Genomic DNA, 23,682 nt, shown 5'->3' with positions numbered 1-23,682 from the left:
GTGAATGTGCAGGTCACAACTTGTCCACCAGAGCGTTTTGGAGTTGTTGGATTGTGTATTTGATGAGTTTGATGAGGGAAACCAAGAAATCCCATGAGCCTCCGTAGCGTAGCTCTGAGCAGCTCGCGGCTCTGCTCCGCCGTTCTAAAAACAGCTTGCACCGACAATTAAAGGTAACGAACCTACTGCTATGACTATAGGGATTATGGCAATGGGCCAATTTGCCAAAATGTTGAACTATCCCTTTAACTTGTAATGCATGTGTTTGGACTCTGGGAGGAAGCTGGAGAACCAGGAGAGAGCAGGTACAGGTGGAGAACAATCCGGGAATCGAACCCAGAACCTTCTTCCTTCTGAGGTTCTGCTGCAGCAGCTGTGTCCAAGTCTCAGTAACGTCTGTTGTGTCCAAACTGAAACACAACAACAACTTCCTCTGCTGCTCTTTCACATACTCTCATGTCAACACTGTCCTCCCACCCCGCCTCCCCCGCCTCACCCTCAGACTGCCACACCCCCCCTCTCCCTCTCCTCCCCCCCCTCCTCCCCCCTCCTCCCCATGCTGAATGCTTGTCTGTCAGAAAGGCCCAGTGTGTGTTAATCCAGGAGGATTGTGTTGTTGTATTGTCGCTCTGCTGTGTTTCTGCTTCGCTGTCACTCACCGTCCAGTCGCCCGGTGGCCAAACAAAAGCGCACGTTGTTTACGGACCCGTTGTTGTGTTGTGTGGACCGTCAATGGGCAGCAGGACGCCGGACGCTGGACGCCGGCCAGATGGATGGATGGACAGAGGGACAGAGGGACAGAGGGACAGACAGACCGGCTGCTGCTGCTGCTGCTGTAGTGACAAATGAGATGCAAAGTGCAACGAGCTGCAGTCGTGTCTGAAGAGACGCAGGTGCTCTGGTGACATTTACATTTTACCGGTTGAGTTGAAGTGAAACCACAGAACTGCACAGAGTGGAGATGAGCTAGTTAGCTTAGCTTAGCGTTGTAGCTGAGGTCAAAGAAGTTCAAGCTTTTCATTAAGTCTAACTGTAGTTTTCTTTCACTGCAGCACTTTATTGTCAATATATGTCAATATATGTCAATCTATGAGGTATATTCAGTCAATTCTGGCTTGAATCCTATTGGCCGAGGCTGGGGCAGGTGACCAGGGCTGATATCCACGCCCCACAGCCACGCCCACAGGTATATAATTACTCAAACCTCACAACTACAGCAGGAGGAAGCTTCAGTACCGAGAGGAAACATGCAAACTCAGGCCCAGAGGGTTCAAGTCCAGAACCAGCAGCACCAACCACTGAAGGTTTAATTATCTTTATACAACACACACACACACACACACACACACACACACACACACACACACACACACACACACACACACACACACACACACACACACACACACACACACACACACACTCACAGGAACAGGAGCTCAAATAGAGAGCTGAGCTTGTAAAAGAAGGTCAGTAAAGGTCGTCTCTGCAGTGCAAATTAAGGAAACTATACAAACAATCTTCTCTGGAGACTGGCTTCAGGAGAGCTAATAGTCTATTAAACTGGACCACCGACATCCTGAAATAAACAGTTGAAGTGATCGTGATGATTCCGCTGCTCATTTACAAGCAGGTGTCTTCGCTCTTGACGTCCTCTCAGGATCGGATGGACACAGTATTTTCTTTTTCCCTTTTTATTTCTCAACAAGTGGGAGGAGCACAAAATTATCCGCACTGCATGACGACTTTTGTCTCCCTTTTTCGAAGTGTGGAACAGAATATAAAATAATAAAATGCATTGAATTTACAGTAGGGTGTAAGGTGTCTGTGCATAACATTTTTGTCGGGCGACGGATTTTTAAAAACACATACGCAAAAGCCTGTAGTCATGTAAGAAAAGTATCTGTGATCAAGTCAGACCTCATTGTCACTATATAAAGACAAAAAAAAGCCTGAAAATAGAACTTTAAATGTTCAACTTTTTTGCTGTTCTGATAAATCTCAGAAATGTCTTGCGAGGACAGATGTTAAGTGAATACTCTCTTTTACTCCTTTAATGTAAGTTTGCAGTTTCTTTGGGGTGGTGGACACCTGAGAGAAGAAACATTTGGTCCAGTCTGATGTCACTTTGGCCTTTGACCTCATGTAATCAAACTAAAGAATCCACCTGCTGTATGTGGTGTTTTAAATAGTTTGAGAAGACAGATTCGTCTCACGACCTTAGATTTTAAAGAAACTGGGTCCAAATAATCACATCAATGAATTACAATGTATGTAATGACTTTACAGCAATGTACTGTACACATGTTTCTGAGGGTCTGGGGGATCGGACCCTTTGTTTCACAGCTGAGATGAAAACAGCAGCTGCCTGAACTCAGCGTCTTCCTGCTCAGGTTCCTGTTCAGACATCTGAGGAGCTGCAGTTATTCTAACTATGTTGGCGCCTCGGTTCCTTCAGAGCATAAATCCACTCAGTCAGAGAGACAGAGAAGACCAGTGGTAAATCACCTGAGCAGGTAGAACAGTGTGTTCAGATAACCACAAGTAGAAAATGTTATGCAGACAAACATGTGGTGGTTTCAGCCTGCAGCACTGAGCCTGTTGTTGACGGATGTTTTCCTGCACCACAAATTAAATAATTCACAGGTGGGTGCATTTTTACAATACATCACTTTTTTACTTTTTTGCATCAGTTTCTCTAAGAGTTAATGACCCAACAAACAAACAGACAAACAAACAAGCGTCCTGACTGGCTGCAGGTTGCTGATCACATGTCATCACATGGCTGCAGCAGCTGTCCCCGAGCCCTGGGCGCTGATCCTGGGTCAGTGCCTCTACACTGCAAAAACTCAAACTCTTACCAAGAATATTTGTCTCATTTCTAGTCAAAACAAATCTCATTCTACTTAAAATAAGACTCATCACATTAAAAAGTAGCTAGTTTTTAGACATTTCTTACTTCTTTCAAACAGATTTTCACTTGAAATATGTAGAAAAATCTGATATTGGAGCAAGTTTTTCTTTACGGTGCTTTCACTGGCGAATTTTTCTACTTATTTCAAGTGAAAATTAGTTTGAAACAAATGAAAATGATCTAAAAACAAGTTAATTTTTAGGTGATGAGTCTTATTTTAAGTGGAAAGAGATTAGTTTTGAGTAGAAATTAGACATTTTGACAATAAATAAGACAAATATTCTTGGAAAGATTTTGAGTTTTTTGCAGTGTACTGCTGCCGCTGCTGCTGCTGCTGCTGCTGTACAGTGGTGTCAGTCATCGCCGGGCGCCTTGGATCGCTGTGTGGAAGTGACTGAGAGCTTGTTGTTGTGTCTCGGCGGCCCCACGCTGCGTTGCGCTGCGCTGCGCTGCTTTCCATACGGGGGCGGGGGTGGCGCTCAGCTCCGCTCCACAGTCCGTCTCTCTCTCTCTCCCAGCATCAGCTGCTCCACCACCGCACACAGCCTGCTGCTGCCGCGGACCGCGCCATGGGTCTGGAGAAGGAGAAGTCGGACACCAGCATCATAATGGACGAGGACGAGTTCAACAGGTCCATAGAGCCCATTCTGTCCAAGAAGGGGAAGAAGGTGTACGCGGCGGAACCGGATCGAGATCCAAACGATACCAACGCGCACTTGAAGGTAAAATGTTTCGCCGCCTCATTGTGCTGCGACTCCCTCTTTGAAAAGTGAAACTATAACAGAAAGTTTTCCGCTGTCAAGATGAATTATTATTAACACTTAGGCTACAAACCAAAACCAGCCTCATTGTTTTCATGTCTTACACTTTGTAAAGTCTCATAATCCGCAGCGTGAATACCTGGAAGTCGCTGCCTGTGTGCGTGTGCGTGAACACATCATCATCATCATCATCATCCCACCTTCCTGCCTGCCCGGTGTTTTCATGTGTGTGTGTGTTTGATTCTGAATAGTTGTCGTGTTAATCATCACACAGATCGGGTTTGAGGATGTGATCGCGGAGCCGCGCTCCTCTCACAGCTTCGACAGGGTGTGGATCGGAAGCCACGCCGCCTTCGAGCTGGTGAAGTTCATCTTCTACCGGCTGCTCACCACGCTGCTGGCCGTGCCCATGGCGTTCGTCTTCGGGCTGGTCTTCGGGGTGCTCAGCTGCATCCACATCTGGTAGGAAGAGCTGCAGTGCACAGTCAGTCAGTCAGGAAGTTGTAAAGTGAAGCAGCTGGTTCTGGTTCAGCATCCAGACACACCACATTAGACTGATGCACAGTGGAAAAGAACCATTAGAATAAAATATATTATAGTTTAAGTCTTATAATAAGTGCACATTATAACCTCTAACAGGCATATGGAGGCTTTATACTGACATAAAAGTGTGATCATATCTATTATAATCCACACACACACTTTAAACCCTGTGGGAACATTATAGGTGACTTATTCTGGCTCTGTAGGAAAAGTATACAGTAGGCACAGTGAACAACTCTGAAATATTTTGTCAGCAAGGTCTTTATTTGGAAAATGAGTCATGCTCAAATTCAGTCGGGGTTGAGTCGAACCAGGTGCAACAAGCAGTGACCAAACAACCGATGAGTTTTAGTCCACAGAAACTTAAAGTTAAAGTTAAAGTTAAAAAGAGCGTTTGATGGAAAGTTTGGAGGAATGTTGGTTCGTGTGGTGGAAAAACAAAAAAAAAAACCCAGCCCCGTGCCCTTTGGCAACGTCGGTGGCTATTGAAGCCTATTTTCAGAGCAGAGTGGGACATTCTTCAGATGCAGCACTGCTCAGTTACTTTTCACATGACCTCTGACCTGCAGGTGAGGAGCTCAGTGAGCAGCAGCAGCAGCAGAGTCAGGAGGTTGTTTTTTTCTTTTTAATCAATAGACTATACAGTAGGACACTGAGCCGGTCAATGCACCAGGAATGACAGGAAGGGAGGAGTGGGCGGGGGGGGGGGGGGTAGCTGCTTCAAAGGAGGACAAACACACAGACACACACACACACAATCACATCCATGAACAAACACACACACTCTTATGTGATCAGCAGGAAAACAGTGATGTGACGTAATTCTTTAAAAAGCTTCAGACATCACACAGGAAATAGACTGTCCTATCAAAATAAAGGCCTAACAATACAGAATACTTAAAAGAAAGTAAATAAAACTCCAAACTGACTTTTCTTTTGGGCGATTGAATCGACTGAATTCAATTTATTAAGTCAAATCTGGATTATTCCTTCATAAATCACATTAGTTTTGCCCCAGTACGTAAATTAAAGTATTAAAGAGGAACTAAGCAGGATTTTTCTCATGGCTATGCTACATTTTTACTTTAATTAAAAAGCTCTGGAGTAAATTTGATAGCTCTCATCTCAAATGCGACACAAACGTGTTCCGTAACCTGTAATCTTTTGTTTTAAAACTACACAAACGTACACGTTGTAACATCGTATATGTTATATAACGTTATCCACCGCTCCATGTATAGATTTTTCGCCGGCTTCGTTGTAAACAAATGCACATGGCTGAGAGGAGGGTTAGCAACACAGCTACCAGACTTGCATAGTTCCTCTTTAAAAAGCCTGAGCCCGCTGCTGTAGCCCTCACCCTCTGGTTTGCACATTCATCTCAGGAGAAGCGATGTCAAGGTTTAACAAAGCAAAGATTACAGTGACAGATTTTCCCAGAATGCACTGGATGCACCAGCAAGATGGCTGCACAAGCAACCAAACAGACACATAAATATTCAGATTTTTCACCATAAACATAGATTTAAAAAATCACAACAACCGTTTTATGTCACATCAAATCTTGCATCTAAATATTATGACCTCGAACATTTTCAAAAAAACTCACTTGTATGTTGTTTGTTACATTCACTATCTGATCTTATGATGATATATCATGGTTTAGTCATGGTGTCTCATGTTGCAGAGGAATATTTCCACCCCATAACCTTAGCAACAGGTCATGAATGAGAAACAGGATCGGACCAAAGTGTTTTCAGACGTTTTGAAAGCAAAAAAAAACACAGATGAAAATTACAGGAGAAATCACAGCGTGCTAATAAAGAGCCACACATCCCTGTTTAGTTAGTGCTGCAGGCCTCAGAGGAAAACAACGCTCTGTCAGTGTGTTGAACCTCTGTGTGACCTCGTCCCCGCTGCAGGTTGGTGATGCCTGCGATCCAGAGCCTCATGATGCTGCTGCCGCCCGTCCAGGCCGTGTGGTGGAGTCTGGTCGACATCTTCGTCAAGCCGCTCTACCAGAGCATGGGCAAGGCCCTGTCCTCCGTTCACGTGACGACCTTAGAGAACTGACCCAGAGCCACGGAGCGAAGTAGAAGAGAAGAAACGAGGCGACGAGTGGGAAACGTCGCACATGAGTCCTTATCAAGTCTGACCAGTCCTTTGAACAGCTGCGGAAACCAGTTTCACGTAATCCAAGGCCTTTAAAATGCTGGAAACTGAAAACACCACCATGGTAACATCAGCTGTTATGGCGGACTGAGACTTTATAAGGAGCTCATGTGCACAGAGTTTGTTTATGGAGTTTTTTATGTTGTTTTTTTTCTTTCTGCTGATTGTGACCAAAAGAAATTCTTGTCATTCCATCACTTTGTTGCTGAGAGACGAGGCTTGAGCAAACTTAACTGCTGACCTGCTACATACGAGATGTAATATTTCTGCTTTTATATTATTATAGATTTTAAAAAAGAAAAGAAAAATGTATATATTGCAAATATATATTGAATTCAGCTAGAACTGAATCAGAGTAGATGCTAAGATGCAGCTTGTTGCACATTTGCAGCTTTTCTCTCTCTGCTGCGTTGATCTCAGTTGCTTTGCACATGCAGCTGCAGTATACAGCTGTTTTCTCCCGTTACTGATCGGCTTTGTTATTTATTGTTTCATATGCAGCGACTAATTAATACGTTTGGTGGTTGGTGGTTGGTGGTGACGTTGGCCATAGCTCGTGCTGCGTTCACTTGCACCTTGGTATCAGAGGATTTATATTCATAGGAAATCAGACAGTGACATCATTTTCTTGCCGTGGATTTGATGAAGTTGAGTTTTAGGTACAAGCTACAGAGTCACAGGTATCACAGGTGTCGGCTTCGTGTCTGTTCCAGCTTCTCCACTGTGCACTTTAACTTTGTCCGACCCACAGATGATGAGTGTTTTCTAATAACATGCACTGTCTCTGCCTTTAATCACTGGAACCGGTGTGTGTTTCATGTTATAGATACAAACCTGCAGCAGCAGCAGCGATAAAAAACGAACCATCAGGAGTTGAAGCTGCAGGACGTGTTGCGTCAGCTACAGTTGCCTTATCGTGTTACTGTTGAGATCGAGATAAACGATTTGTTTAAATGCTCCGTCATCATTTGAGTCTAGTTGAGGTGAGAACAGCTTTGATGTGTAGAGTGTAGAGGCTGAAACTGCACTGCAAAAACTCAAATATCTTACTAAGAATATTTGTCTTATTTCTAGTCAAAATGTCAATTCTAGTCAAAACAAATCTCATTATACTTAAAATAAGACTAATCACATTAAAAAAGTAGCTTGTTTTTAGACACATTTTTATTTCTTTCAAGCATATTTTCACTTGAAATAAGTAGAAAAATCTGATAGTGGAGCTGAAGTTTTTCTTTCTTATTACAAGCACAAAAAACTTGCTTTCACTGGCAGATTTTTCTACTTTTTCCAAGTGAAAATTTGTTTGAAACAAGTGAAAATGATCTAAAAACAAGTTAATTTTTAGTTGATGAGTCTTATTTTAAGTGGAGAAAATTAGTTTTGACTAGAAATGAGACATCTTGACAAGAAAGAAGACAAATATTCTTGGAAAGATTTTGAGTTTTTGCAGTGTGTGCAGTAGAAGATGGTGGGAAACCGAAACAATGCGCTAAAAGAGGCTAAACAAACACAACAGGGCTGCAGAACTGACAGGAGATTCAAGTTTGGCCTTCCCCAGCTTCCGTACATCAGTGGATGAAGGTGTTTATTCAAATTTAAGCCACACTGAAACAGTAATCGTGCTAAACTTTAGGCAAACACAGGAGCTTAAGCCCTTTTTTGTTCGCCAGCCGGACTCTCCAGGAAACAGGCAGCGTCGCTGTAACTTACATTTGCATGTTTGAGTTTTTACCAACTTGTTGCTCAACATTACAGAGACAGAGAGAACGACATGACGTGATGTTTTGTCTCTGTCGCAGTTTCTATTTTTTGAAATCCTGAGAACCGTCTGTTGTGCAATAGGAGAATAAGAAGAAGACAGGTGTGTGGCGGCTAAAGCCCCGCCCCCTTCCCAAACCCACCTGAACCTGAACATGTAGCAGCTCAGCCTCCCTTCACATGTCATGTCTCTAGTATATTTGACTAAATGAATCATTAATGTGCCCTGAATCTGTCTGTTAAAGAAATGAAATATATATATTTTTATTTGTCTGCATGTCTCTGGCTTCACTCAATCAGACGTGACCAAAATAAAGAATTGTTTTTCCTAAAGGTCGTTGGTTTTTCCTCTGTCCTTCCTGTCAGAGAAGATGAGTGTGGTTGGGATGTGCAGCAGCCGAGCGCCAGAGTGTTCCTCGTAAATCACTTCACGCTCAGGTTGCATAAGACACTTTTTCCTATACAAAGACAACGAGCTGCAGGTCGATGGAACATGACCCGAGGCTTCGCTGTCGGACCTGCAGGCCCGCACAGCGCCGGCCAACTCCACCTGTCGCACTCCTGTACTGTAGCCGTCAGTCGCTGCAGATGCAACAACACACGCATCTGCTGCTGCAAAACAAAACAAAACAAACCTGAACTGTCATTAACTCAAATTTTCTTTTCTTTTCTTATTTTAAAGGTATAATATGTAGGAATTCCCCCCATCTAGCGGTGCGGTTGCATATCGGAACATATTCTTGATGTTGCATTCACGTGAAATCGGGCAGACGTCAGACAGACAACAGACAAGAGAGCTCGAGAGAGACAGGAAATGCAGACGGGGTGCCTGCTTAACCCACTTAGCTAAACGGTGGCCCTCAGATTTTCAAAATGAAATTTAAAAAACAACATTTACTGGGATGCCCCTGAGACTCATGTGATGCAGCATGCACCATGAATAAGACAGAAAATAAGACAAAAATTAGACCCCAAAAAAGGTGAAAAATACCTTAAGAAAAAAAAAAGGAAATAAAAGTATATTGTGTATATTTACACTGATGCAACATCCCACAGTGTGGCCTGGGGCTCGGCCACACTTGTTATTACACAGACATAACACAGTAATGACACAGGAATAGCCCAAATCATGATTTCCCATAGATAGAATGCCTTTATTGATGAATACAGTAATAATAATACTGGTCATCGTTGCCCTGGTTGAAATTAATAAAAACAATATAATACATAGGGGGCTCACTTAATATTTTTTCACAGGGCCCAGAATTACTGGCAACGACCCTGAATATATGTAAATTTGAGGCTCTGATGTTGTTTCCTGTTGTAAAACAAAGGGACTGCTAACTGTGAAAGAAGGATGCAGACGTCCAAGAACAAAAAGGGAACTGAGGCACTCTGTCGTTTTGTCGTTTTTTTATTGAGAGCAAAGACAGTAAAACAGATTGATGAAGACTTAGGTCGATACGCGTAGGTCTGTTGTCGGTCTTCACCCAGTGAGTGCCTCAGTTCCCTTTTTGTTCTTGGACGTCTGCATCCTTTTCTTCACAGTTAGCAGATCCCTGAAGTCCTTTGTTCTGTAAATATATACCTGCCTCTCTGAAGAGCACCGATCTCAGACAGTGATCCAGGCAGCGCATCCTTCTTTTTTTCCCCCTTTTTGAGTCAGTTGTTTCCTGGTGTGTTTCAGCTACAAAGGGTCATTTAAGGTCTTTTAAAGCGACCCTTGACTTTTGACCCACATGCACATAAAAGACAACAGACACAACTCATTCTGACTCTCAGCCATGTGGAGCAGTAACAGAGCTACAGATCCTCCTGATGCTGAGGGGAACTTGACCTCTGGCCGTTCCTGCAGCCTGGCAGCAGCAGTCAGAGCATGCAGTAGTAAAAGATGAGGATAATATAATCATAAAGCGATGCAAATGAAGTTCTCAATGAATTTTCTATCACTGATGCTGCAGCTGTTTGAATCCTACAGCTGTTGTTACCGTGGTCACGACAGCTGGTACACTGAGCGAGGGAGTCTTTTGCTTTTTATCACCTCTCTCCGGACTGTTTTATACTAATGTTATTTACGGCTGTTATAGTAGATTGGTCTGTTACACTTCACTTCACAGACGTTGCACCTGTAAAAGATTAACCAGGTCAAAACACCTGATACTGAATCACATGAGTCTCAGCTTTTGGTTGATTTGCAGCTGTTTTCATGATGCACAGACAGAGACGATTATCCTCAGAATCAGCTGCTTAAGAACCTGAGAAAGTGAAACTACCTCAACTTCCCAGAGTCTCTACATCCTATGGCCTCAAACTTCACGTTTTTGTGTTTCAAACCTCCGAAAACCAAAGTCACATCTGTTTATGATGCACACAGCGTCATTTCTGCATCATGGAAGCTGTTTGTTTCACTCTACAGATGCAGAATGTCTCAGTCAGAGTATGTTCATGCATCTGTCCTCTGGTCAGAAGCTGCTGCTGCTGCTTCGTTCGTCTCATTTGGTTATTTTTTTTTTTATCTTTGTTCATCGCCGCACCCTGATGAGGTGAAGGAGAGAGAAGAGGTTTATTTACACAGCTCCTCTGCAGAGCGCATGAGCACAAAGAGCTGAAAGAGAGACAGAGAGAGAGGCAGTAACTTTTACTACTTTACTGTCGTTATTATTGAACAGGAACAAACATATTAAAGGTGAAGCAGGTTTACGAAGAACAGGCGTAGTAACACGGAGATACAGTGTATGAAAGATTTGTTAAAGTTGTGTAAAGTTTTGCAGGTTTTAAACAACATCATTGACCCTTAATAAATTGTTTATAGACAAGTTTCAAACCATTTTTAAGAACTTAGAGTTAAAAACATGTCAGGTTATAATAAAGCTTATCAGGAGAAGCTGCTCAGATGATGCAGTAACCATTCATTAAATTGAAAAGTGCAGCAAACCTGAAACACAATTCATTGATTAACATGTTATTATAATAAATATGTGAATTAGATGGTCTGAAAATCATTTTATTTGTTAAAATGAACGGATAAATAAAACAACACACCTGAGCTTTCACCTGCTACCTGAGCTATTTAGTGACTGCCCATTATGCACCTGTAAAGTGTTTCCTATTAGAAATGAATCTTTTGGCACAAGACTTCTGTGTAAAAAGCTGAAGGTGTGAAAATTAAAACCAAAGATCCAAAAAAGAGTCTCTGTTTCACCTTTTAATTATCTCTCTGCTGTGATTGGATGACGTAAATGAGTTGTTTTCAGTTTATAAAAGACGTGAAAACAACTGCATGGTCACACCCAAGGCTGCACCTACATCACACACACACACACACACACACACACACACACACACACACACACACACACACACACACACAGTGTCAGGAAACAGCTGAGTGTGCCAGCTGAGCTGCTGTGACTCCAGACTGAGGAAGAATGTAAACAGACCAGAGTGACCAGCATGAAGACTGGAGACAACGAGGAGACACAGCAGCAGCAGCAGACTGAACTGAACTGAACTGAACGCTGCTTTATTCATGTTTATTTATTGTGTTTTTATTTCCACTGTCACAGTTGTAGCTTCTTACTGCAAAAACTCAAAATCTTTCCAAGAATATTTGTCTTATTTCTTGTCAAAATGTCTCATTTCTAGTCAAAATGTCAATGTAATTATAACAACAGAGAGGGGCAGGTACTATAAGTTTTCTTCATCCTGCTCCTTTTCATTCATGGTGACAATGTGTAGCTACATTATGTAAATATGTGCAACCATGTGTAGAATGTATACCATGAATGGAATAAATCAAAATGAAATGAAAACGAATCCCTTTCCACTTGAAATAAGACAAATTAATTTGTTTTTAGATAATTTTCACTTGTTTCAAACAAAATCTCACTTGAAATAAGTAGAAAAATCTTCCAGTGAAAGCAAGTTTTAAGAAAAACTTGCTCCACTATCAGATTTTTCTACATTTCAAGTGAAAATATGCTTGAAAGAAGTAAAAATTGTCTAAAAACAAGCTACTTTTTATGTGATGACTTTTATTTTAAGTATAATGAGATTGTTTTGACTAGAAATAAGACAATATTCTTGGTAAGAGTTTGAGTTTTTGCAGTGCACTCTGAGGCGGCAGGGGTGTGACAGCAGCCAGGTGAGGTGAGGATCCTCATCCACACCTTCACCGTGGTTATTACTGTGTTATTATTGTTTCTTGATGCACAAATAAAAGTATTTCCACACAAGTTACAACAGCAGCCCTTCAGGGTGTGAGATCATCATCCAGGTTCAGCTCAGACTCAGCCCACAGACAGAGACAGGTGACTGGAGGCTCCACCAGAGGAAACACCGGGAGGTTTCCCCCTCTTCTCTTCACTTCTCTTCACTCCACTTCACTTCGCTCTAGCTGGCATTAAATAAAATTCCGCTCACGTCCGGGCAGCGGCGAAAAAAAAGGGCAGGAATTAAACGACTGTAGGTCCCTGAAAGAGAGAGAGGGAGAGAGAGAGGGAGAGGGAGAGGAGCCCCGGTCCGTCCACTCAGTTTCTTTTTCTTTTTTTTTTTTGCCTCCACGCCTCCCACACGGTTTCCTATATTGTCTTCTTGTCTTGTTTCACCGCGACTTGTCTGTTCAAACCTGAGGAACAGCATGACAGGAGGACTGAAGGACGGAGACACAGAGGAGGTACAGTACAGTATCACCCTCTCCCTCTCTCTCTACCTCTCTCTGCCTCTCTTTCGCTTTCTCTGCCAGTTTTTGTAGCAGACGCGGATTATTTCCTCATCAAGGAGTTGGTTATTCTCGCTCATTATTTAGACTCACGAGGGGGATTGTTTTGGTTGTTTTTTCTGTTTTTTCTGGCACCTGGTCATGAACGCATCTCCCGCACCAAAGTGAGGGAATGTGAAGAACCATCAGCTCGCGCTAACATGACGGTGTGACCGTTTACCTGCTGCTACATTAACACACTCTCTCTCACACACACACGAGTTTATTGTGGATTTTACGCACCATTTTTTTGGTAACTTTACACTCCCGTGCGTAAAAGTGCTATAGTACAACTTTTTTTTACTCTAACACATGTGCTTTAATGCAGCCATATGACCGATGGCGTCTTTACGCACACGCACTTTTTAAAGCGATGGACACAGAAATCCAGATTTTTTCTTTTTTTATGTATTAACAGAAACATATATTCACAAATCAGAACATGAATCTTTATGATTGACCTTAATTGTTCATAAAACGTCATAAATAAGGTCTTATATCAATAAAGGGAACGAAGGAGAGAGTTGGTTTATGTTTTTGGGGATATGCGCTTTTACGCATGAACCCGTTGCCATGCTCACGGATCCATGTTGAGTAAACTTCATGTCAGGACCTCGGGTCTCTGTGTGGGTGGTGAGGACCCCTTGCGGCTGGTCCGAGGGGTGTGGCGCTTCACTTTCTATTCATTTAAACCCATCCCTGTTCGTAGGGAAGGCTTGGTAACTCCGCTCCCTCTCTAACTCTCTCTCTCTCTCCCTCTCCGTGCGCTGCACACTCTCCCTCCTCCTCCTCCTCCTCCACCACCACCTCCTCCTCCTCCTCCTCCTCCTGCTCACTTCTCTTCTTTTTCTGCCTCCTCCGGATCCTGACAGGAGTTTCTGCACTCGCCGTTCATCCGAAAGCAAGGGAACATATACAAACCCAACAATAAAGACATGGACAACGACAGTCTGAACGAGAAGACAATGGAGGACGTCCACACCAAAGAGATCGACCTGGTCAACCGGGACCCCAAGCGCATAAACGACGACGTGGTCAAGGTGAGTCAAACGTGGAGAGGGTTAGGGCTTTTAAACTCAGGGTTTATAACTCTGAGCTGCTGTCTGGTGGTTGTGAGAGTGTGAGCTCACTGGAGCACCTGCTGCGCTTTACTGTAGTTTTGCACTTTATTTCTCCTGCGTGGAGCCGCTTCACGGTCTCTGTGTAAAAAAAAAGAAAAAGAAAAAAGAAATAACCTCAGTCTGTGAGCTGTCAAAGTGTTGTCAGCCTGTGCGCGTCCAGAGGCGCATTCAGCTTCTTTCAGTGCGCTGGAGCCGCGCTCTGTCTGCTGCTGCTCCAGTTGTTTCACTCCTCGGTGATTATAGGAGGAGGAGGCTCTTTCTCTTTTTTTGGTTTGGTTTGGTTTGGTTTGGGTTAGTGAGTGAGACAATAACGGGCAAAACAAACACTTCACACGCGTGAAATGTCTGAGCAGCAGCGGATCAGGACTTGGAAAGGTGAACATCCTCGCTCCAACAGAGGAAACATTACGAATTTCCTGTTGTTGGAACACACGTTTCCCACAGTCCGAGCTGCGCACGCCTTTCTGAATTCTTTCCGTATAAGAGAGAGAGAGAGAGGGAGAGAAGCATAAATACCGGGTGTTTATTTTGTTTAAGTTAACGCAGAGAGAGAAGGAGGGAGTTTAGAGCTGCGCTGGAAAAACCACCTGACGCGTCTGCACGGCAGCCTTCCTCCTCCTCCTCCTCCTCCTCCTCCTGCTGGGGCGGGTTCTTCACATCAGAGTGGGGTCAAACTGCTCCCCGCGTGGGGGCAGGAGGGAGGTGAGCGCTTTGAAATTGCCTGAACTCTGCCTTGTTAAAACAGTGAAACACCCAAGTAGCTGGTTGAGTCTGACTGAGGGGATATCCCTCACCACTCCCTCACATCTCTCCTCCTCCTCCCTTCTTTCCTCCCATTTTCCTCCCTCCCTCCCTCCTTTCCTTCCCTCCCTCCCTTCCTCCCTTCCTCCCTACATTCCTGGAGTTGCGTCAGGGCAGCAAATATCCATGTGTTGCTCTTTGCCATGCACTCTCCAAATGGTATCTGACATTATTGATTGGGGGTTGATTGGAAGGATCCTCCCTCCTTCACAAACACAGAGTCTGCTGACGATCACAAGGTTCAGTTCAGCTCAATGAAACTTTATTGGGCAAAATAAATAAACAAACACAGAGAACAGACACAACTGTCCAAAATGTTGTGAGAAGTCCTGAGTCATTTGTGCACATTTGCCTGTTGCCCATGTGCACAAACGTATTAAAAACAGAGTTTATAGAAACTCAGATGAGGAGATAAGTTTTAACTTTCTATTTTTCACCTTTCCAGTTTGTTCTTCTCTCCTTTTTCTTGCCTCTCTCTCTCTCTCTCTTCGTCTTCCTCCGCTCGCTGCTTTCTCTCCCTCTCGGTTTCTTCTTCTCCTCTCCATTGTGACAGTGAGTCAGACTCTCCTTCCAGTCTCAGAATAGACTGCAGCTTTATGATCGGCCCCCACCCCTCTCTCTCTCTCTCTAATCAACTCAACAGACTGCTGCTGAAATTATCTGAAATCACATGTGGCTGCACTGTTAAAAAAAAAAAATTAAAAACAGAAAAACTGGAGAAACGATGAAAGAGTCAGAGACTTAAAGTTCATTGGGAAGTGCTGTAGCCTGTTGTAAGATATTGATTAGGTATTATAAACATTAGGATACAGTATATTGTCATAGCTAAACCACCCAATCTTCGAATTTGGATCATAATGCATTAGATATGATAGGCTTATTCCATATGCTTATAGCCTATTATTATGCTTATTTTATGTGCTTTTTACATAAAAATTTCAATATATTTTATCATTTAATGAAGTAGTTTTATATCGTAGTGCTGTAAAGAGTCCGAATATTTCATATCATAAAGCCAACTGTCCTTCAGAGGCGCTTTTTGTACATTTTCCTAGCTGTTGTTAGCGTTAGCAGCCTAGAAACGTTGCAAGTCTAGCATTAAATTCAATCCCTTTATAAAAGAAGAAAACCTTTTGCTTTGCCTTTCGATTTCTTCTCTGAAGTTAACAGGCTACCAAGCTCGCCCCGACCTGGTCGTTAAACCTGAGTGACCGTAGCGTCCGGGCTAACCCTCCTGCATTGTAAACTCAACAATGGCTGCAGCTCCTGCCAAAACCAGTGAGCTAATGCAGCACTAGCTAAACTTGCAGTTAGCTCTTTATAGGTCGGTGCCTCCCTGTGGATTTGCAGGACAAACGAGGCGGTTGGTAGTTGTTGTTGGTTTATTTTTGTTGTTTTTTTTACAGTGTAGCTATACACAGTGGCTCTGAGGTGCTCTGAGGTCAATGGAGCAGCTCTGCCAAGTGGGAGCGTGTGTTTGGTGTGTCCCGACGAAAAAAGCACGAGCCCAAGAGGGAATCCCTCATTCTGCAATCCACCGTGACCACACACACACACACACACACACACACACGTAAAATGTGTGTATTAGTGTGTATTAGGAAAATATTGTGCATTGAGTGCACACACATACACACACACACACACACACAGATACACATGCACTGCATTCTTGCAATCAAAGGAATACAAGCTGTTCTCCTGTAGCTGCTGCAGCTGGCCTCAATCACCTGGCCACATCAAACAAGTTCCATTACCGACATGCATGTGGCGTCAGCTCCGCAGAGAGCTCAGGCCTTTTTTTGGGATTTTTTTTTTCCCCTCTTGGAGAAGTCGTGGGTCTTTATTTAGCAGAGAGGAGGAGCTGCAGCCCGATAGTCAGCGGCAGCGAGTGAAAATGCCCCCACTGGAGAACATTTTTGAGAGGGAGTTGTGAGAAGTTTGAGCTCCGGCAGCAGAGCCAGGAGGTCGTGGAGGTCAAAGTGAAGGAATGAAACTCTCCCCTGATGATTAGTTCACTGCTGATCTTCACTTGGCTGCTTCAGTCTGGATGTTTTTACTGATTATCGGTTTTATTAATGTGCGGAAATTCCCAAACTAATTCCCATTTTTTATCTGGAGTAAACGACTACACAGTGAGTTTAGACGTCTGAGGCTCAATGCAGCGAGATTTGTTTCCATTCAAATGTCATGCAAATTTAGCAAAAGCTCCCATTGCATGTGTAGCTCATAATTATAGATTTAAAGTTTTGTATTTTACACTCTCTTCTCTCAGTTTCTCTCTGGAGCTCTAGTGACAACAGGTCGGTGTCAGCCAATCAGAAGAGAGGAGGAGGCTCTGAGCCTCTCTTCTGATTGGCTGACTGTTTTGTGGGTTGTTTCAATTAAAAATAGAGCAGATTTCAGAATAAAACACTCAGAGAAACCAAATCCTGGAAGTTGTTGGATGGATATCTTGGTTCAAGTGGTGGGCGGGGCTGCTCTGTTGTGACATCACAAAGTGACAGGAAGTCCTGACAGCTGGTTTTAAGGCTCAGTTTCTGAATACAGGCTGTGTGCATTTCTCTGTGGACTGAGGCTTTGATACTTTCACAGTATTAATATAGAACCTAGAGCTGCTTTATAATCACACTACACATGGACATCTACCTTTATACTGTATGGAGCTTTAACACAAACATCTACCTTTATACTGTATAGAGCTTTAACACAAACATCTACCTTTATACTGTATGGAGCTTTAATACAAACATCTACCTTTATACCTCTACCTTTACACATCTAAATATCTATCTTTATACTATGACTTTTAAATCAGCGAGACACAGATTTAATATCATTTATGAAACAAACTTTGCTATTATGAGAGAATGAGTTCTTCTTCAAACACTCACTTGAATTGAACCGTGCCGGATGGAAAACAGCTTCTGTTTGAGTTAGAGAAACGTTCCTTAGTCTGTGTCACGTATGTCTGTGCTGCCAATCATCTTAATCTCTACCCTCAACCAAAGCAAACATTTTCCCCCCTGACTACCAAAACCCTTGAAGCAACAAAAGAGTCCATTAATGCAGCACACACTCTGACCTTCTGCTCCGGAGACCCACTTTGTCTATTCAAGCATAGTTGACAGCCTGAAGATGGAGCTCTGGAAATAGCACATCGTCTTATTTACTCAATAGTACAGTTGCCTTGCCGACTGGTCACATGCCGACCCCGAGACTCTATTGTTTCATATCAAACCTCCGACATGACCGCAGAGGTCCACTCTCTGACGATAAAAAAGTACAAAGAGCAGATTCTGATTCTCTGACTTTTTCATCGCCGCAATTTTGCAAATTAACAAAATAATACGTTAGAAAACAATTTTCAAGTGTTCATAAAACCGAGAAGCTGGAAATAAAAAATAAAGTAACAAAGTGAAGTTGAAAACTCTCCACCGTGCTGCTGTGGTTGTGTTTGTGCCGCTCTGCAGAAGGCTCTCATTTAGTCTCAATCAAAGTTCTGGAAACTGGCGCAGAGTGGGTCCACTTTAAAATTTGTAGCTGTGGAAAAATTAAACGGACGCCACACTGGTTTTGTGGCTGCAGTCAGATTTATATTATAAGGCTGCAGTGAGCCCCGCCAGTCGGTGCTGTGAGAGGGAGGCTTTATGCAGAAGAACGGCACTTACAAGCTGCTGCTGCTGCTGCTGCTGCTGCTGCTGGGATGTTGGAAGAGTTCTGCTCCAAAGTAAAACATCCAGGACTGGAAAACATGATGTTTACTGAGAGCGTGCAAGAGATGGCTTGTTAAAATTATATAGCAAAAGCATACATTGTGAATGCCATTGATTTTGCATTAAACATGAATATAAATTGTTGTATAAGTTGAATGTTTTACACAAAAGCTGTGCTGAGATTGTAAGCTTAGTTTAGCGTAGCTTAGCATAAAGACTGGAACTAGTCTTGCATTGACTGCGTTGAACTCAACTTGTGGATTTTACACATTTATGCAGAAATTAAACAAAAAGGATCAACATGTTTATGCTGATGCTGGTTGATATGTAAGATTTTTGGACTTGTGCTTCTAGTTCTTGTGCTAATTTGAGCTAATATCAAACAACCACTTTGGAGAGTGATGCTAATCTTCTAATCTGACTTGAAGCAGGGAAGATATAGAGTTTTGCTGTCTTAATAATCTTTATTTTAATGTGGATATATGGTGTTACACATTAGAAACAGACTGATATTCTAAGACGGTAAAATTAAAAACCATAATGTGCCGTGTCTGGGTGTCAGCAGTCAGTTTATGATAAGTGGGCATCACGTCCTCCAAACAGAGGCTAGTAAAGCACTTAACTTTTCCATTTCACTTTCAGCAGCGTGACACTGGATAATATCTACGTGAATTATTGGGTATTGCCGCCGTCAGCCTTCAGTAGCCTCTCAGCCCCGGTGTGCTGGACAAGACGCAGTCTCCAAGTAACTGTAAAATAAATATTGACCCTGTGCTCAGAAGCCTGTGGAGACGACAAGAGAGGGAGAAGGAGAGAAGGAGAGAAGGAGAGTCTGCTTTGTGTTTACAGAGCGTGAGCTGCCTCCGTTTCTTTAAACAGTGATCGTCCCATTAAAGGCCTTAAAGGTTGATGTGCACACAGTGGAGGAGTCAGTGCACCATAATGCTGAGGAGGAGGAGGAGGAGGAGGAGGAGGAGGAGGAGGAGGAGGAGGGTCCCACAGGTCACTTGTCAATCAATCGAACAAACTCCGTGGGTGGCCGGATGACCGGTCACTGATGATCACACTGACCTCCTCCTGTTTATTCACTTCCTGTTCACCGCAGGATTTTCTTTTTCTTTTCCTAAGAAAGAAAGGAGCTCTCAGCCACACACCGAGTGTTTAGAGCAGGAGACATAAAAGCTTCCAGGAACCGGATTTAACCTGATAATTATTTGGATTCATCAAACGGTGACATGGTCCTAAACCACTGCACAGTCAGAGTCCTCATATGGTTTGACAACCTGGTCCTTCTGCATCCAAATCTATCTATCTATCTATCTATCTATCTATCTATCTATCTATCTATCTATCTATCTATCTATCTATCTATCTATCTATCTATCTATCTATCTATCTATCCATCCATCCATCCATCCATCCATCCATCCATCCATCCATCCATCCATCCATCCATCCATCCATCCATCCATCCATCCATCCATCTATCCATCTATCTATCTATCCACGGCTCTGTAGACTAAAATCCTCACCATGATTTGCAGGTTGTGAGACAGATTCCAGAGCGCTGATGGGTATTTAGGGCGGGGCAGATGTTGGATGGTTAGAGCACGTACCAGTCACTGCGAGGGCAGACAGATAGATCTTACATGAAGCAGCTGATATATGTGTGTGCAAATAGCAAGCAAGTTCAGATTTTGAAGGACTGACCGTGGAGTTTCTTCATCTGTATCACATCAGGACTGTTGTGAAACAGCTGTTGGCGCTGGATGAAGGTGTTTGAGGAGCTGTAATGATTAGTCTAATCTGAGGGGTTGTGCTCCTGTGGGTTTTCTGTTGCACTGGACGGTCCAATTTATTTTCCAAATTATGACCGTTCACCAACAGTCGGCTGTTTTGTTTGTTTGTTTGTTTCCTTTTTGGCAGAAAATACTTGAAAGCAACAGAGGAAATGTGGAAGAAAATCTAATTTGTAACTACAGAGGTGTATTATGTCCTTAACTCAACATCCTGTGATGTCACTTTTGTCCAGATCATCTCTCCGTTTCTTCTTGTTTCTTCTTCCTCCTGCTTTCTGTTTGTAAACCAGAGGCTGATTTGTCCCTTGTGACCGTCATACTTTTGTCGTCATCAGGGAGCCATCTGCCCAGCTCGCTCCCTCCCTTACCCTTATTCCCATGCTGTTTGAGGTCACGGACCGCGAACCATCTCGTAAAAGAATTTCATTCCAAGAAATGTTTTGGTTACACAAACTATTATCCTGAGCCAGTGATCCAAGAGATTAAGATGTTACTTGACCTTCAATTTAGATATACAAGTTCAGTTTTGACCTTTTTAAAGAATTTTTTGCACATAAAATAAGTTTTAACTCATAACAGATAGGTCTTTGAGTTGTGCTGGTGTTAAGGTAATCAGCTATAAAGACAGATGTTCACAGTACTATCCAGTCTAGAAGAAACTTTATTAGTTTGGCTTCAAACTTTATTCCTTTATACACCAGTGGTATAAAGTAAAGTGAGTTAGCATCAGGAATTGGCCACTTTTAGATGATGTCATAAAACTTGTTCTTTTAAACTCCATTTAAATGGAGCCAAACATTTCAATTATTTGTGATTGATGGTTTCATTTTCTTTCATTGATCCATCTAACAGGGTCAAATAACTGCTGTCATTAGTATGATTGTTGAAATCTGATTGGCTGGTCACATTACACAACATGACATTCATCCAGATGATAGATGATGCTGCGTTCAAGTGCTCCTCAGACCCACTGGAAAGTCCAACTTGGGTGTGAACCATGTTCTTTTAAGTTGGAGGAATTTATGTTATTTGTTATGTTACTGCTAATATTTCATTTTTTTTTAACTCTGCAAGGTCACATTACCAAAATATTGATCTGTTATTGGTGAACTTACATCATTGATCAAAGGTTTCTCAATAGCAATTTAACGCTGACTTTCTTCTGCCGCCTGTTTGCCTATAAAGACGTGTACCAAAGTTCACAGAATTCGGAGGGTTGTTATTCTGACTTTAGAGGACGATTACAGGACATTTACTCACCAGAAACACATTTTTCTTTTTTTTTCTTTTTTTTTTAAATAGAAACAAAACATAGACAACAAGTGCTCTCTGTATTCACAAAGATATCGAAACAGGAAGAAAAACAAACAACGAATGACGTAGCTCATGACTGTCCTTAACCCAAAAAGTAAAAAAAGACGTCAGGAAAGTAAAGAAAAGAAAAGTACAAGTACACAAGGCAATAACAGGGTGGATCACGTTAATAAAAATAAGTAAATAAATGAAATAAAGACAGATAAACAATAAAATTAAATTTGAAATACTTAAATAAATTGATTGATTGTTCCGACATCCAAAACTCAAGATTAAAGCAGAAGTAAGCGATCCGGTCGTTTTGTCTAGCTTCCTGTCAGCCGATGGAGTTACCAGCCCTCGCCCTCGTCATGGATCTATTGGTCCTCATCCCTACGTCACCACATTCACGTGCATCCCTTGGCTGCACACACAGAGAGGACCGGCCCTTCAAGTTTTCTCCTCGGCTCAGAGCAGAGCAGAGTGACTGAAAGACCCGTGTTTCAGACCAAACACTCTATATAAGTGATTGCATATAACTATTTAAGACTTATATTAACACAAACATTCCACTTACTTCTGCTTTAAGAAACTAATCAATATATGCTTCAACATTTTGTCCTTCTTCTTCCTCCTCAGGTGGACTTTGAGGACGTGATTGCCGAGCCTGCGGGAACCTACAGCTTCGACGGCGTGTGGAAAGCCAGCTTCACCACCTTCACCGTCACCAAGTACTGGTGCTACCGACTGCTGACGGCGCTGGTGGGCATCCCCCTGGCGCTGATCTGGGGCATCTTCTTCGCCATCCTGTCCTTCCTGCACATCTGGGCCGTGGTGCCGTGCGTCAAGAGCTACCTGATCGAGATCCACTGCGTCAGCCGCGTCTACTCCATCTGCGTGCACACCTTCTGCGACCCGCTGTTCGAGGCCATGGGCAAGTGCCTCAGCAGCATCCGGGTCCGCATGACCAAGGAGGTGTAGCGGAGAAAAAAAGGAAAAATGGAGGAGGAGGATTAACGGAAAGAGGGGAGGGGAGGAGGGCACAAGAAGAAAAAGAAGAAAAATAAATGAACCTCTGGAAAACAAGAGGTGTTGAGACGTTTCCAGAGCTGGGCGGGGGGATGTTTGGAGGTGAAGGGGGCGTGGCCACCGCCTTTTTCCACCGACTGTTTCTTCCCAACCAAAAGGGGCAAGAAGGGGAGGGTTAGGGGGGGTTCTTCTGGGTTTTTGTTGTTTTGTTTTGTTTGTGTTCCATAGTTTTTGTTTTTATTCCTTCACTTTGACCAAGCTCTGTTTTCTATTTCCTGTCAGTTTTTTGTCGCCACACGATGTTAAAGGGATAGTTCACCCAAAATTCAAATTTCACTCATTATCTACTCACCCTCATGTCGACTAAGAGCTGTGAGAATTTTCAGAGTCCTCAATTTCTCATGTCGGGGCTTCAGTACAAGAGGGACATTACAGACGAGCAGCATGGAGGTATTTGGATGTTTTTTGGTGTGTCTTTTTGGACGAAGAAAGTTGGTATCCAATCACAACCATTATGGACAAATACTGCTGCTATAACTCAGAGAAGCTACGGATAACTCTGAAAATTCTCACAGCTCTTATAGTCGACATGAGGGTGAGTAGATAATGAGTGAAATTTGAATTTTGGGTGAACTATAACCTTTAACTCCTTCCATTCTTACTGTTTCTTTCTGTGGAGAGTTAGTTCATCGCTTTGACTGATTCATGTGAAGAGCGTTGTGTTTGTTGTTGGTTTTTTGTTGTTTGTCTGTGGGGCCGGTGGGAGCCGGGGTGGGACGCTGCAAAGCCGACACAGAGAGAGAGAGATAATAAAAGGGCCGGCTGCCAAATTCTACCTGACTCAGCAGAAAAAAAACAAAACAACGCCCGACACGAGCCGAGCCGAGCAGCGGCACCAAACTGACCCCCACCGTCCCCCCAAACAAAACAAAACACCAACCCTTCCCCCCACTCCATCCTCCCCCTCTCTTCCCCCCTCCCCCCCCAGCACAGTCTGACACACTGAACCTGCCCTT

The 23,682-nt window shown here is 43.1% G+C and overlaps 2 protein-coding genes across 2 annotated transcripts; both read left to right on the top strand.

The window, feature by feature from the left end:
• Positions 1–3,314: 3,314 nt before the first annotated feature.
• On the top strand, positions 3,315–7,363 carry cav2 (caveolin 2). Its single transcript, XM_083974232.1, has 3 exons — positions 3,315–3,636; positions 3,950–4,137; positions 6,141–7,363. Exons 1-3 carry the CDS (start codon positions 3,484–3,486, stop codon positions 6,289–6,291), a joined length of 492 nt encoding a protein of 163 aa, XP_083830358.1. The 5' UTR covers positions 3,315–3,483; the 3' UTR covers positions 6,292–7,363.
• A 5,241-nt stretch (positions 7,364–12,604) lies between these two features.
• cav1 (caveolin 1) lies at positions 12,605–23,176 on the top strand. The gene is made up of 3 exons (XM_083973936.1): positions 12,605–12,823; positions 13,780–13,947; positions 22,277–23,176. Exons 1-3 carry the CDS (start codon positions 12,788–12,790, stop codon positions 22,616–22,618), a joined length of 546 nt encoding a protein of 181 aa, XP_083830062.1. The 5' UTR covers positions 12,605–12,787; the 3' UTR covers positions 22,619–23,176.
• Positions 23,177–23,682: the final 506 nt, after the last annotated feature.

The sequence above is a fragment of the Trachurus trachurus genome, assembly GCF_905171665.1.
Source record: "Trachurus trachurus genome assembly, chromosome: 6".
NCBI lineage: Eukaryota > Metazoa > Chordata > Actinopteri > Carangiformes > Carangidae > Trachurus > Trachurus trachurus.
Note: the sequence above shows the minus strand (reverse complement) of the source record. Positions and strands in the feature narration are given on the sequence as shown.

Bases quoted from the DNA above. Each gene is read 5' to 3' on its own strand.
- cav2 (XM_083974232.1), top strand. From the start codon at position 3,484: ATGGGTCTGGAGAAGGAGAAGTCGGACACCAGCATCATAATGGACGAG. The intron at 3,637-3,949 runs GTAAAATGTTTC...ATCATCACACAG, and splicing joins ATACCAACGCGCACTTGAAG to ATCGGGTTTGAGGATGTGAT. The intron at 4,138-6,140 runs GTAGGAAGAGCT...TCCCCGCTGCAG, and splicing joins CTCAGCTGCATCCACATCTG to GTTGGTGATGCCTGCGATCC.
- cav1 (XM_083973936.1), top strand. From the start codon at position 12,788: ATGACAGGAGGACTGAAGGACGGAGACACAGAGGAG. The intron at 12,824-13,779 runs GTACAGTACAGT...GGATCCTGACAG, and splicing joins AGGACGGAGACACAGAGGAG to GAGTTTCTGCACTCGCCGTT. The intron at 13,948-22,276 runs GTGAGTCAAACG...CTTCCTCCTCAG, and splicing joins TAAACGACGACGTGGTCAAG to GTGGACTTTGAGGACGTGAT.